This window comes from Schistocerca nitens, chromosome 2 (genome assembly GCF_023898315.1).
Source record: "Schistocerca nitens isolate TAMUIC-IGC-003100 chromosome 2, iqSchNite1.1, whole genome shotgun sequence".
NCBI classification, from domain to species: Eukaryota; Metazoa; Arthropoda; class Insecta; order Orthoptera; family Acrididae; genus Schistocerca; species Schistocerca nitens.
In genome coordinates, this window is record NC_064615.1 from 673,147,744 (window position 1) to 673,160,879 (window position 13,136).

Below are 13,136 nucleotides of genomic sequence, written 5' to 3' on the forward strand. Positions count from 1 at the left end.
TGTGTCCCTTTGCTACACAAAGGCTACAATATGTAAGTTCAATACATATACAGTATACACCACAACATCCCCCCCCCCCCCATGCAGGTGTTTTAGGGTGGAGAGTAATGACATGTGTACAAAGCAAACACAGATTGCTCTTCATAACATACAAGTATGATTACAGATCTCTGATTGTAAATAAAATCACCTTACTTAGTTAATTTGTTTGTGGCTTATCCACAACACAGCTACAAAACTGAGCAGTAACTATTAAAGAATGAGAAGCTAAAGTGCTGCAACCAATAACAAATTTCATTTAAAAACCAGGAAGTGAAAGTTGGGGATGGATATGCTCTGTATATCTAATACTCCAGTTTTAATGGAACATTTGTTAATGGCTATTATATAGGGAAAAGCAGTATCATACAGCAATACTCTAAAAGGGAACTGACAGGCATAGCACAAACGATTTCTTTTCATATAGATTTGCCACATATTCTGTTTCATCAGATAATACAACATTGTCCACGATTCACACTTATCTGTGGCTTTAGCGCTGTTCTACAGACTAGCCACAGCATATCATCCTACTTTTTCTTTTTACATGCAGATGTTATTTAGAGAAATTCATAATTATTACTAACTTAAAATGTGGGGCATTACTATACAATTTACTATTGATGAGAGGATATACTGTCAATGGAATGGTGTAAATCTGTGTTACACATCTGATTCAATATGATACCTTGCCACCTCTTTTATCATATGGATGGAATAAAAATTATTACTACAACTGAAACAAATCTGTATGCATTTTTGTATGCGGACATTTGAGAATGATTCTGTGTGAGTAGTAGTTCTAATATCTAATCTTGTGTGGTGACTCCATTAGTTGTACTTGCTTAAAAAATGCATGTACATAATGCTAAATCATGTATCACACATTGGCAAATAGAACTATACCACAATATAAAAGGGGGTCCTTTTCTTGCAGTTTGTGACCGAATGTGTGTAGAGTTCCATACAGGACAACACTGTAAGGATATCACGTGTGTCCAGATGATGCAATGTTAATAATAATGTCTCATTGATGGGAATATTACATTTATAAAATCAGATCACGTTTAAGACTGGTGATCACACCATACTTAAGCAGCATCTGGTGGCTAGTATGCAAGATGTGGTGGAATGGTGAGGCACTGGCCAGCGAAGCCTCCAGTGTAGAGGCATGGCGGTGAAGGTGCCAATAGATTTACTTATACATCAGACCATATAAGACGCCCTCCCGCAGTTTTACCTGTTTTAAACAGAGATGTTATTGTTCCTATCCTATCCTAGTGATTGCACTAACAACACAACTGTGGGACATTTTATAAACATGGCATATTAGTGTAATTTGGTGATGTTTTGTGTGTGATCTGCAATGTCTATTTTTTAACGGTACTTATCTGTAGGAACGATCCTACATGGATTCTTTTTTTAATTTTCCATTGTTTTTACGTGCCGAAAGAAATGTCTTGGTGTCAGCAGCCTGATAACAATATCGTAGAATGTCGACCATTTTCGTGTCATGACTTATTCTAATTATGATAAGGTTACATAAATATAGATAAAACAATGTTTTCATTGTGTGTCATAAATTATAGCTATTAACTGCTAAATAAATACTGGATAAGAACACAAGTGGGCTATGGGGAGAGGTAATGGTGATGAGGTTACCTTCAAAGTGACAGTTGGTGTTTGACTACATAAAGGTCATAAATCAGAGGGTCAGTAATGGTACAGATCCGCTACTATGCACTATCTTTACTTTTTAAGATTTCAGTCTGAGTTTGTTTAGAGCTCTCTGAACCATTGCTGCTGATACAGCAGTATGAAGCACTAAATAATGCAATAGTTTTCGCGGGGTTGAGACTGCTGCTAACACGTCTGGTTAATTCGCAGTTAAAGGTAATGTGCCAATTGTGGCATTGTCTGAGCAATGGCCTGCAGCGTCATGTGTTGGCCACAGCGTATGTGCAGGGGTATTGTTTCCCACACAACGTAAAAGACAGTGCCTGTGTCGTATCAGTACACGAAGCTCTCTCTACTTAAGTATTTTCTTCAGCGAATGTAGTTTTTTCTGCTCTGTATGACTGTGCATCTTGTATCAGATAAGTGAGTTGATGCACACAACTCCTCTGTGCTGTGGTATGAAGATAAATTTAAGATAAAGGAAGACAATCGCCCTATGGATGGAAATGTGGTACATATAGATCCCGAACGTCTAGTCATGGCTTGTATTTGGAGAGAAAATGGTTATATGTTAACTGTGTGTGCTTTTTGATTGGGCATTCCACAGGACCAAAAAAGACCTTACAGGTCCAGTATGCATATGGGTGGATGTTAAGGTACACGAATAATGAAAAGATAAAATGAAACACACTCTTGCTGGAGAAACCTCAGAAAACTCTTTAAACAAATGTCCGAAGATCGCGAGTCGGTAGTGACTCTTCAACCACGTTCCACAGATCCTTATAACAGTAGCACGCGGACACGAACAGACAACCATCATCGCCGTTTCCTCCATGCTCACTCCCATGCACGGGGCCACAACAATCTGGCTTTTGTCAAAGTCGCTTAAGTCGGTGGATTTCCGCATTTGCACAGCTTATCGTCGCTGGAACGATTCCCTATTCGGCTTTTCTCCGCTCATATACCTCTTTTACCGCGTCACAGGACCTCAGGGCCACCAAACAGCATACAACCACCCAGTGGGCAGTGGACATAATGTTTTCATCAGTGTATAACAGCCTCAACAGTTGTGTACATTTTTTACCTTTTCTATAGTGTTTCATCAGCGACCCCCTCTCTACCCACCAATTCTTTAGAGTCAAACTGCAATGTATAAAACACAAAGAACTGGTTTTTCACGCATCTCAGTGTTTGTGACGACTTATCTGCGGAACTATGTGTCATACAATGACATAATTTTATTACAAATGTTCAACGAAATACACTGATGAGCCACAACATTATGTCCACCTACCTAATAGCAGGTTTGCCACCTCTGGAACGGATAACAGTTACGGTGTGTCGTGGAATGAAAGCAACGAGGCCCAAACAGGGCGCTGGAGGGAGTTTGCAAAATTTCTGCACACACTACTCACCCAATTCCCGTAAATGCCACTGCCGTCAGGACCCATGATCGTCATGCGTAGTCTGCAATCAGTGTACGATACTCCTTGGCCATCATGGTTTCGTGCACGAATACCACTGGATTCATGGATGTCCACGAGAATGGTCCCCAGAGCATGATGGAGCCGCTGCCGCATCACGTAGTATAGGTGTCAACGAATCGTTTCCCTGGAAGACGATGAGTTTGCGCCCTCCCATCGGCGTGATGAAGAAGGTATCAGGACTCATTAGACCATGCAACGCTATGCCACTGCGCCAATGTCCAGCGCCGATGCTCACGTGCCCATTTCAGCATATCAGTCGCAGTTACCGTTGTCATCGTGTTAACATTGGCGGCTGCGGAGGCCCTCGTTAGGAGTGTTCAGTGCACTGCGTGTTCAGACACACTTGTACTATGCCCAGCATTAAAGTCTGATGTTAGTTCCCCCATAGTTCGCCGCCTGTCCTCTTTTACCAGTCTGCCCAGCTACAACGTCTGACATCTGTAACGAGGGGTGGCTGCGCAACCCCACAACGTCTGGATATGATTTCACCTTCTTTTCGCCATGTGTTGAAGACAAGCAGCACATCCTCCTCGAACACCTATCAAGGCGTGCAGTTTCCGAAACGCTCGTGCCGATCCTCCAAGCCATCACAATCTGCCTCCGGTCCCCATTCTACACATGAACAGCATGTTCACTGATACTACGTGCATCGTGCGTGTGTCTGAGAAGCAGTCATTCCACGCTAGCTGATACTGGCTGGTATCACCTGGCTGGGTTAATATCGGTAGCAGGTCGATGGAAAGTTGAGGCCGATCACTGTATGTGGATGCTACCCGCAAAACGTGTTGGGAACAGGGTTAGTAAAAAGAAGTAATAAATTAAGATGGTGTGAATAATACTGAGATTTATGGCACGATAATCGAAAAGATAATAAGCAACAGTTTTTCTCTGTGGGAGTTTCAGCCAGAAAAAGATACTGAATACTTTGAAATTATGTGGAACGTTTGTTGGAAGTTGCTAACTCACATTTTCAAATACTGGATGTATACAGTTTGGGTAATGTGTGCGCTTTGTGTTACGCTTCCTCAAGACTATATATATCAAAAAAAGTTTTGCATCGCCCGGTTCCCAGAACTCCTGAAGATAGACGTTGACTGTGGATATTGTATCACGGACACAGTCCCTTTGACTGTTCAGAGACGTCACTAAACCCGCCCAAAGATGTAAACAACCATGCATGAGCAGCGCCTGTTACACGGAGTGGGTCCGACAGCCGATCGGTTCCAGTCATTTCACCAGGAATGAGGTACACAGCTCGTGTTGTATGTAGTTCAACAACGCCTAGACGGTCAATACCGCGGTCCGATCGCGTCCGCATTGTTAGTGTGTGCCAGGAAGGTGTCTGAACATGGGAAGTGTGCAGGTGTCTCGGTGTGAACCTAAGCGACGTTGTTCGGACATGGTGGAGATACAGAGAGACAGTAACTCTCAATGACAAGCCTCGCTCAGGCCGCCTAAGGGCTACTACTGCAGTGGATGACCGCTACCTGTAGATTATCAACCAGACAATCGTCGGAGACGTGTTTGGAGGCAAACCGGTCAGGCTGAACACCTGTCCAGCGAGTGCAGCAAGGTGGAGGTTCCCTGATGTTTTGGGGTGGCATTATGTGGGGCCGACGTACGCCGCTGGTAGGCATGGAAGGCGCTGTAACAACTGTACGATGCGTGAATGCCATCCTCCGACTGATAGTGCAACCATATCGGCAGCATATTGGCGAGGCGTTCTTCTTCATGGACGAAAAATTTGCTACATCGTGCACATCTTGTGAATTACTTCCTTCAGGATAGCGACATCGCTCGACTAGAGTGGCCAGTATGTTCTCCAGACATGAACTCTATCGAACGTGCCTGGGATAGATTGAAGAGGGCTGTTTATGGACGACGTGACACACCAACCACTCTGAGGGATCTACACCGAATCGACGTTGAGGAGTGGGACAATCTGGACAAACAGTGCCTTGTTGAACTTGTGGATAGTATGCCACAATGAATACAGGCGTGCATCAATGCAAGATGACGTCCTACTGGGTACTAGAGGTACCGGTGTGTACAGCAATCTGGACCACCACCTCTGAAGGTCTCGCTGTATGGGAGTGCAACATGCAATGTGTGGTTGTCATGAGCAATAAAAAGGGCGGAAATGACGTTTATGTTGATCTCCGTTCCAATTTTCTATACTGGTTCCGGAACTCTCGGAACCGAGGTGATGCAAAACATTTTTTGTTGTGTGTATATAGTTTCCAACTTTCATATTTGTGTTACGGTTTTAAAACTTTAAAGTAAGATTATACATCTTAAAAGATTATGACAATAATTATATGAAACCGGTGACCCTGTTTTGCTTTGCATATAAGTACATAAACTTACTGTCACATGATTTGTCTGACATAGCGTATTTTGTAACTAAAGACAAATTTGTATAATGTTGCTGCTTTGGGCATTGAAATAATTCAATAACTGCACCTCAAAATTTGAGCCGGACTAGGACTCTAATGCAGGTGCTCCAGTTCACTAGAATGGTCTGAAAGAACAGACGCCACACATGTAATTGTGTAGATACGCCTTGATGGGAGTATGACTTTTCCAGTGTGGATGTATTTGTGGGAATATAGTGAGGCTGTGAGCATTGGGGGGAAATGAATGGGGTCACAACATCAGTGGTGAGCAGCACTTGGGTATTTGAGTTGGATTGTGGGGGAGGGGGGTGTCTGATTGACTGGGCAGTTTAGGCAACTGCTCTAGAGAAGTGGGGCAACGGGGTTCAGTTCTCTGTCCGGTCACAAATTTTCAGGTGCAGCTGTTGAATTATTTCAATGCTCAAAGCTGCTGTATCATAAAAATTTTCATTTAGTTATGAAAGTAAGGCAGGCGAAGTCTGTCGTTGGTATCTGTTCTTCCGGACATGTCTGAAAGAACAGACACCACACTGTAATGGTAGCGTATTTTCTTTGTGCGTCATGCTTAGAGCTACAAATAAATTTCTGATAACAACGTTAAGTAACTGAATATCATCAGTTCCACATAACTGGAGCGATGTAAGCAGCTCATGGCAGGAAATTTGTCTGGAGGCATGCATGTTGTGGGTTACATATTGGATTGGCGGAAATCGTGTGTGTGTGTGTGTGTGTGTGTGTGTGTGTGTGTGTGTGTGTGTATCGAAGGCTGGATGAGGCGAACAAATTAAAGAAAAAATAATAAAAAAACACGTGTGTTGTACATGTATAGCTCATGTTACAACATTCCTATTGAGAAGCTTACTAAGCACTGTGATGCCTTCTTGAGACTCATTGGCGCAGTTCTTTGTCATGGGCTCTTTGTGACAGGTTTCTTCACCGTGCTATGCAAACAATCATACATACATCTTGATTTGCTTCAAGGAAGGCAGAAATCTGCGCTGCTGAAAGGACTTACTGTATGTGAACGGAGTGAAGTTGTTGAAGTTACAGAAAGGTTTTACTTGTAGCATAAAAAAATAAAACAAGGCATATCTTGGATTCACATGTTTTTTGCTATGCAGTTTTTGTCAAGCAACTATAGGTAAATTATTGGTTAAAAATATTTTAAACTGTGTCTCATCACAGCCTGATGATTAGGTGTTTATCTTTTCGTTAATGGGCGATTTATTACGCTACCTTAAAGATTAGTAACTCGCTGCGCATTGTTCGAACAATTTGCAGTGAATTCCAATTGGTAATCTGAGAGAAGCAGAAACTGATAACCTGAAACTGTAGCCACATTTTGAAATGCGTATCTCCATATCACTGAGAGATGAATGCTAAGATAAAAGACAAAGTGGAAAATATTACCCAGCGGTTTAATTCATCAAAATTCGGACAATCTGTGCGAAATATTTGTAACTTACATACAAAAACCTCTCTCGTGTATCAGTGTATGTATTATTCAAAACTGGATCAAAATCGCTACAGCTGTTCCTATGAACTTCAAATGTATAATGGGTGTCACAGAAAACAAAACCGACTGCGCTTAGTGTGTTGAGCATGAAGAAAAACTGATTTATTTTCGAAAAGGAACCCATATCTGGAGATGCAGAGTCTGGGTGCTGGAGATCACCGAAGTATGAGAAAGATTGGTTGTGACGGACTGCTCGAATTCATTTTAGTGTTTGAATACAGAACGGATGCAACTATTTAGAAATCTGTGTGTTGTGGGTGGACGACCTGAGGCTAATAATATTCGTGCACATGCGCTACAATCCTCCACACAGACCTTGTGCGCATCCTACTGCGGACCTTATGTGGTCCGCCATTGCATAACGTTGTTGGCAACAATGTGATGTGTACCGGCAGCAGTGACCAGCATGGTGCTTGCGTATGGCAAAGCGGACTGCAATGGGACAGCTGCTGCAAGACTGTATATGGTACGCTTTCCAAACACATGTACTGCACATAATTCCATGTTTGCGACTATAGAGGGATGCCTCAGAGAAGCCGGAAAGTTGCACGTAGGTATTCTCTGCCTGAGGTGTGTCTATTGTAGAGAAAAATAGTAGCACTTTGTGCTTCGTACTTGCGAAATACTATCCTCAGCCTACTATTTGCGCCGGCCGAAGTGGCCGTGCGGTTAAAGGCGCTGCAGTCTGGAACCGCAAGACCGCTGCGGTCGCAGGTTCGAATCCTGCCTCGGGCATGGATGTTTGTGATGTCCTTAGGTTAGTTAGGTTTAACTAGTTCTAAGTTCTAGGGGACTAATGACCTCAGCAGTTGAGTCCCATAGTGCTCAGAGCCATTTGAACCATTTTTGAACCTACTATTTGCCCTGTGGTATATGCTGAAACCTGATGCAGGTCGTCCACCATCGGCTGGAACACAATGTTGGTTGCTGATGTGCTGACAATGTTCGATGAGGACCCAGCCACCAGCACTTGCTAGGTGGCACATGCACTGAACACGGGCAAAAGTACCATGTTGTCCCTGAACAACGGTATCCACCCACACCATCCGCAGAAAGCTCAGGCAGTATTGATGGAGGACTACCGACAACAGTTCTAGTTTGTGCCGTAGTATCTACAACAATGCATACTGCGTCTAAAATTACCGAGCTTGGTGTTATTCACAGATGAATGGACGTTTACTAGAGATAGCATATTAACTTGCATGTCATGCATGGTTGGGTGGACGAAAATCCGTGTGCACAGGTGATTGAAACTGACCAACACAGGATCAGTATTTACATATGGGCCAAAATAATTGGTTATCATTGGACCATAGCTACTGCCAAGCAGACTAACAGGACCGATGAAGAATATGGTGTACGACGTACTTGTTATGATAGCGGAGGACCTTATTGCTCGAGTCTACATAGTGACTGAAACACTTCAAAAACAGTCCCACATACTGACTCGTGTGCGTGAGGTTCAGCTCCAAATGGTTCAAATGGCTCTGAGCACTATGGGACTCAACTGCTGAGGTCATAAGTCCCCTAGAACTTAGAACTACTTAAACCTAACTAACCTAAGGACAACACACACATACATGCCCGAGGCAGGATTCGAACCTGCGACCGTAGCGGTCGCGCGGTTCCAGACTGTAGCGCCAGAACCGCTCGGCCACCAGCGGCCGGCGGTTCAGCTCCACCTGCATTGCTGTAGCATGTACAGTTTGAAGCCCATTTGTAATGTAGACAGCATACATAATGTGGTTCTTGTGGGGTTATTGTAATGTAGAACACACACCCATGTCAGAGTTCGATGTTCTCCAGCACCCAAGCCGTGCATTTCCGGATGTCAGTTCCTTCTTGAAAACTAATCAGCTTGTCGGTGATTTCTTGGGATACCCTGTATATAAATGGTGAACATTGATAAAAACGAGAAACTGCGGGATGGACTCCCCACTGGAAACTGAGGAAAAAAATGTCTTATGAACATGTGTCCAGAAATGCATTGTTGCCACGGTAGATGGCACTGACAAATGTCAGATCCTCTGACCATGTGTCACGTGTTGCTTATGTGTTGCGGGCTGTGTGATTGACGCAGCGTACTGTAAGCAGCAGGAATAGTCTGGTATTGATATCGGAAACAAGCCGAGATGGTGTTTGTGTACGGCCAAGTATATGGAAACGTTCGAGAGGCAGCTCAGCTATACCAAAACAAGTACCCTCACAGACTTCAACCACATCACATAACTCGTTTTAGGCGTTTGAGTGATCAGGGGTCCTTTCAGATAGACGAACGTGCAAGGAGGCGGCAGACTGTGTACAGCAGATTTGGAGAACTGGGTTCTACAGGCCATTGAGACGAACCCTCGTATAAGCCACAGGCAACTGGCAGGCCAACATGCTGTAAGTGTGATTATGTGCATCCTGCATGACAACCACTACTATCCCTATCACATGCAGTCCCATGGAGGCCACTTCGAACAAGTTTTATGATGTGGACGCGATGTTGCTCTGTACTGTATTCTGGGAGGATTTATTATCATTTCACACACACTGCCTGCTTCTGGACACACATTCATAGGACTGCAGCTTCTTGGTTTTATTAATTTTCACCTTGTATAACAATACTTTAAGTTAAAATTTTGGTTGCCCATGATGGCCGTCACATAGGGGACCTGCAACTGGCACTGTGTATTTTTCTAGCCATTTAGTAACACAGATTTCTCATAATCTCATTTCACTGTTCAGTATTGGGTAGAGTGGAGTGTCGTTGTGTTGACGTTCCATTTAGTGTGAACAAACCACCGTATGACAGTTGTAAGGTGGCAGAATAAATGGTCAGATTCGCAACTTACATGAGATCTTTACAAATCTCAATGAGAAGGTGAAGATGTCACCTACCGTAAATCGACAGTTATGAGAACATTTGCCTATCAATATGTAATGCAAAAAGGAATGGCAGTCAATCGACAGTAATTAACACACCATTCCTATACAATGCATGCCTTTGAGCAGAAGGTAGAACAGCGAACGCGAGTCGAGTCGCTTTTAGTTTTGAAAAGCCAGCTCCACAATGGCGTACCGAAACCGCGCTGCGGGAGTTACGCCGGCAACCACTTGAAGGGGTTGCAGGAAAGAGGACAGCGACCCTGGGCCAGGTGATTCAAGCTGGAGGGCCGCCTGTAGCGAGGGCATCGGTACAAGGGCAGAGAAGAAGCTTTAGAAAACTGCGTTTCGAAATTCCAACGGGAGATGAACAAAAGCAAGTGACGCATTTTCGTCCAGTGAGTGTCACAAACGGAAAGGTCAGTGTACTTTAGGGGTCTAGAACGGGCACAAAACGTCCGATTGGCGGAAACTCGCTTAGAAGGAGAAAACTACTGAAGTTTCAATGCAGTTTGATAGAAGGCACGTTGCGATTGGTAGAAGGTGTTTCTACAAAATGAGAGGAATGCTCCTATTGGTCGAAAAAAGCTGCGATGTGGAAAAGGAACCCAAGTGGAGGGAGGCATTTCTGCCATGAGAGGACAAGAGAGAAATTTTGTAGGGACTCTTCTCTGAACTGGCGTCAAGTGCAGAACGGAGCGCTTAACGCTCCGTACGATGCAGAGAAGAAATTGGTGTGGACACTGCATTCACAGCGGCTGCAATCCAGCTAAAATTAGCTATAGCAACATTTAGCTCCAACTGTGGAGAAACGAACCAGCCAAATTAGTTAATTGTTCTTGTGAGAACTGAGAGGGCACTATAACATGCACGCTGCTCCAACCATGCGCGTGTATATCGCCACATAATAAGACTAGGGCTGAGTACATGTTTTCTTGCATAACGAGAAACGTAGGGAAAGTTTCTACTGGAGAGTTCAGTAAAGGCCAGATTAGTTTTGTAGGAATTTCAGTGGGAGAGAGCACGTCGCAGCTGAAGGTAAATACTGCGTGCAGAGGTGTAAACTTTATTGGCTCACCAGCTTGCATCCACTGGAGTGGCCTTGGGTAATCTTGCGCTCAAATTTGTCAATTGATTAACCATCCACTGTAGACTTGATTGTCATCCTAAATAGTACCGAACATTGAACCAGAATCGGACGATTTTCGTAGTACTGACAAACATCATAACGTATGTGTAGGAGCAGTTTTGTAAAGAAAAGTCCAGTTAAACTCCAATTAAACTTTCATATTATTGTGCTTAGGATTAATGTAAAGAAACTTCCAATTAAACTTTCATAATATTGTGCTTAAGATTAATTTTCTTTCAGAGAGTTAATATTTAACGTTACCCGCCAGGGTAGCCGAGCGCGCTAACGCGCTGCTTCCTGGACTCGGGTAGGCGCGCCGGCCCCGGATCGAATCCGCCCGGCGGATTAACGACGAGGGCCGGTGTGCCGGCCAGCCTGGATGTGGTTCTTAGGCGGTTTTCCACATCCCGCTAGGTGAATACCGGGCTGGTCCCCACGTTCCGTCTCAGTTACACGACTCGCAGACATCTGAACATGTTCGAACTATTCCATGACTTACACCAGACGCAGACAGCAGGGGTACAGTAATTCTGTCCCAGGGGTTATAGGGTGGCGGCAGGAAGGACATCCGGCCACCCCTTTCCACTAACCTTGCCAAATCCGTTCCTAACAATGCCGACCCTGTGTCAGCGCGGGACATGGCACCAGTGAAAGAAAGAAAGAAAGTTAATATTTAACGTTGTTGTTTATAAACTTATTTCACTTTTTGATGTTGGCAAGATGCGTTATCCATAGCGCTGTTTTTATGTTGGCGAGTTGAAAACGGTGTGAAAAGCTGTGACGTGGTGAGAAATATTGCGACATTAAACATGTCATTTCACCTCACACAGTGTCCTCAATTCAAGAATAAGCAAGCAAAAAATAATAAACCCGCGCAACCTCACACAGTGATGTCGCCTGCGTTTCGGTTCCGTTAGGTTTACGCCCACTGTGCGCCGACATTAAGGGTGCTGAACTTACCCTCGGTGACTCCAAGCCATCAGCGGCAGGCGCCTTTTCGTTTACAGACGCTCACGTGATGATGCCTGGAGTGGAGGAGCTGACACTGCGGGACAACGTGCTGCTGCGGCCACTGCCGGCGGGCCTGTCGCTCCTGGAGCGGCTGGAGGTTCTGGACGTGTCTGGGTCGCGCGTGGGCGGTCTGTCGGGCTGGCTGCCGCCGCTGCCGCACCTGCGTCAGCTGGTGCTGCGCGGCGCGGGCCTGTGCTGCCTGCAGGCGGCGGCGTTCCGCGGCGTGCGCGCCGTCCGCAAGCTAGACGTGTCGGGGAACGCGCTGCCCTCTCTGGGCGCCGCCCTCGAGGAGCTGCGCGACCTGCAGCTGCTCGACGCGTCGCACAACCTGCTGCGAGAGTTCCCGAAGCTGCACGTCCAGGGGTCCGCCGATCTAAACTTTGCCCACAACCGTCTGCGCACCATCCCCGGTTGTAGCCAGCTCGGGCCGGGCAACCGCACTTTACACCTGGACCTTACTGGGAACCAAGTGTCTTCCTGGGAAGGCAGCGCCAACATGCTAAGGTACCGAAACAGCTCGACGAGGGTGTCAGAAAAGTAATGATACTGATTTTTTTATGTCCCGAAGTCTTTATTTTTTTCGAACACCAATATTTTCCCCTTCCCTTAAGAAGCTATATACCAGTGGAATAGTCGTTTACAGTCTTGACAGCGCCGCCGAAAGACTACAAGCCGAAGATCCTTTGACATGCTCCTCACATTCTTTTGAATATTCTCCGGAGTCGAGAAAAGTAAAAATACGCAAATACTCAGATCAGTTGGATAGGGGGTGTGGAACCACAGGAATGTATTTTGAGGTCAAAAATTCTGTGGTGGAAGTGGCCATGTAACATGGGGCGTTGTACTGATGCAGTATCCACTTGTCTGCAATGTCCAGTCTTACTTGAGTCACCCTTTTCCTGAGCCTTTCAAGGACAACTTCGTGAAATATTTGGTTGACTGATGAAATCTTCTCGGGCTTCCATCCGGGTAGCTGCGTCGAAAATCCGCAATGTTTATATGAGTGTCATTCT

General features: G+C 44.9%; 1 protein-coding gene across 1 annotated transcript in view; it reads left to right on the plus strand.

Moving 5' to 3' along the window:
• Positions 1 to 12,664, plus strand: part of LOC126235236 (uncharacterized) — an 83,461-nt gene extending 70,797 nt beyond the window's left edge. Inside the window, exon 3 of the mRNA XM_049943968.1 lies at positions 12,120 to 12,664. Coding sequence (XP_049799925.1) covers positions 12,120 to 12,664 — 545 coding nt within the window. The remainder of the gene's footprint in view (positions 1 to 12,119) is intronic.
• The last annotated feature ends 472 nt before the right edge of the window (positions 12,665 to 13,136 follow it).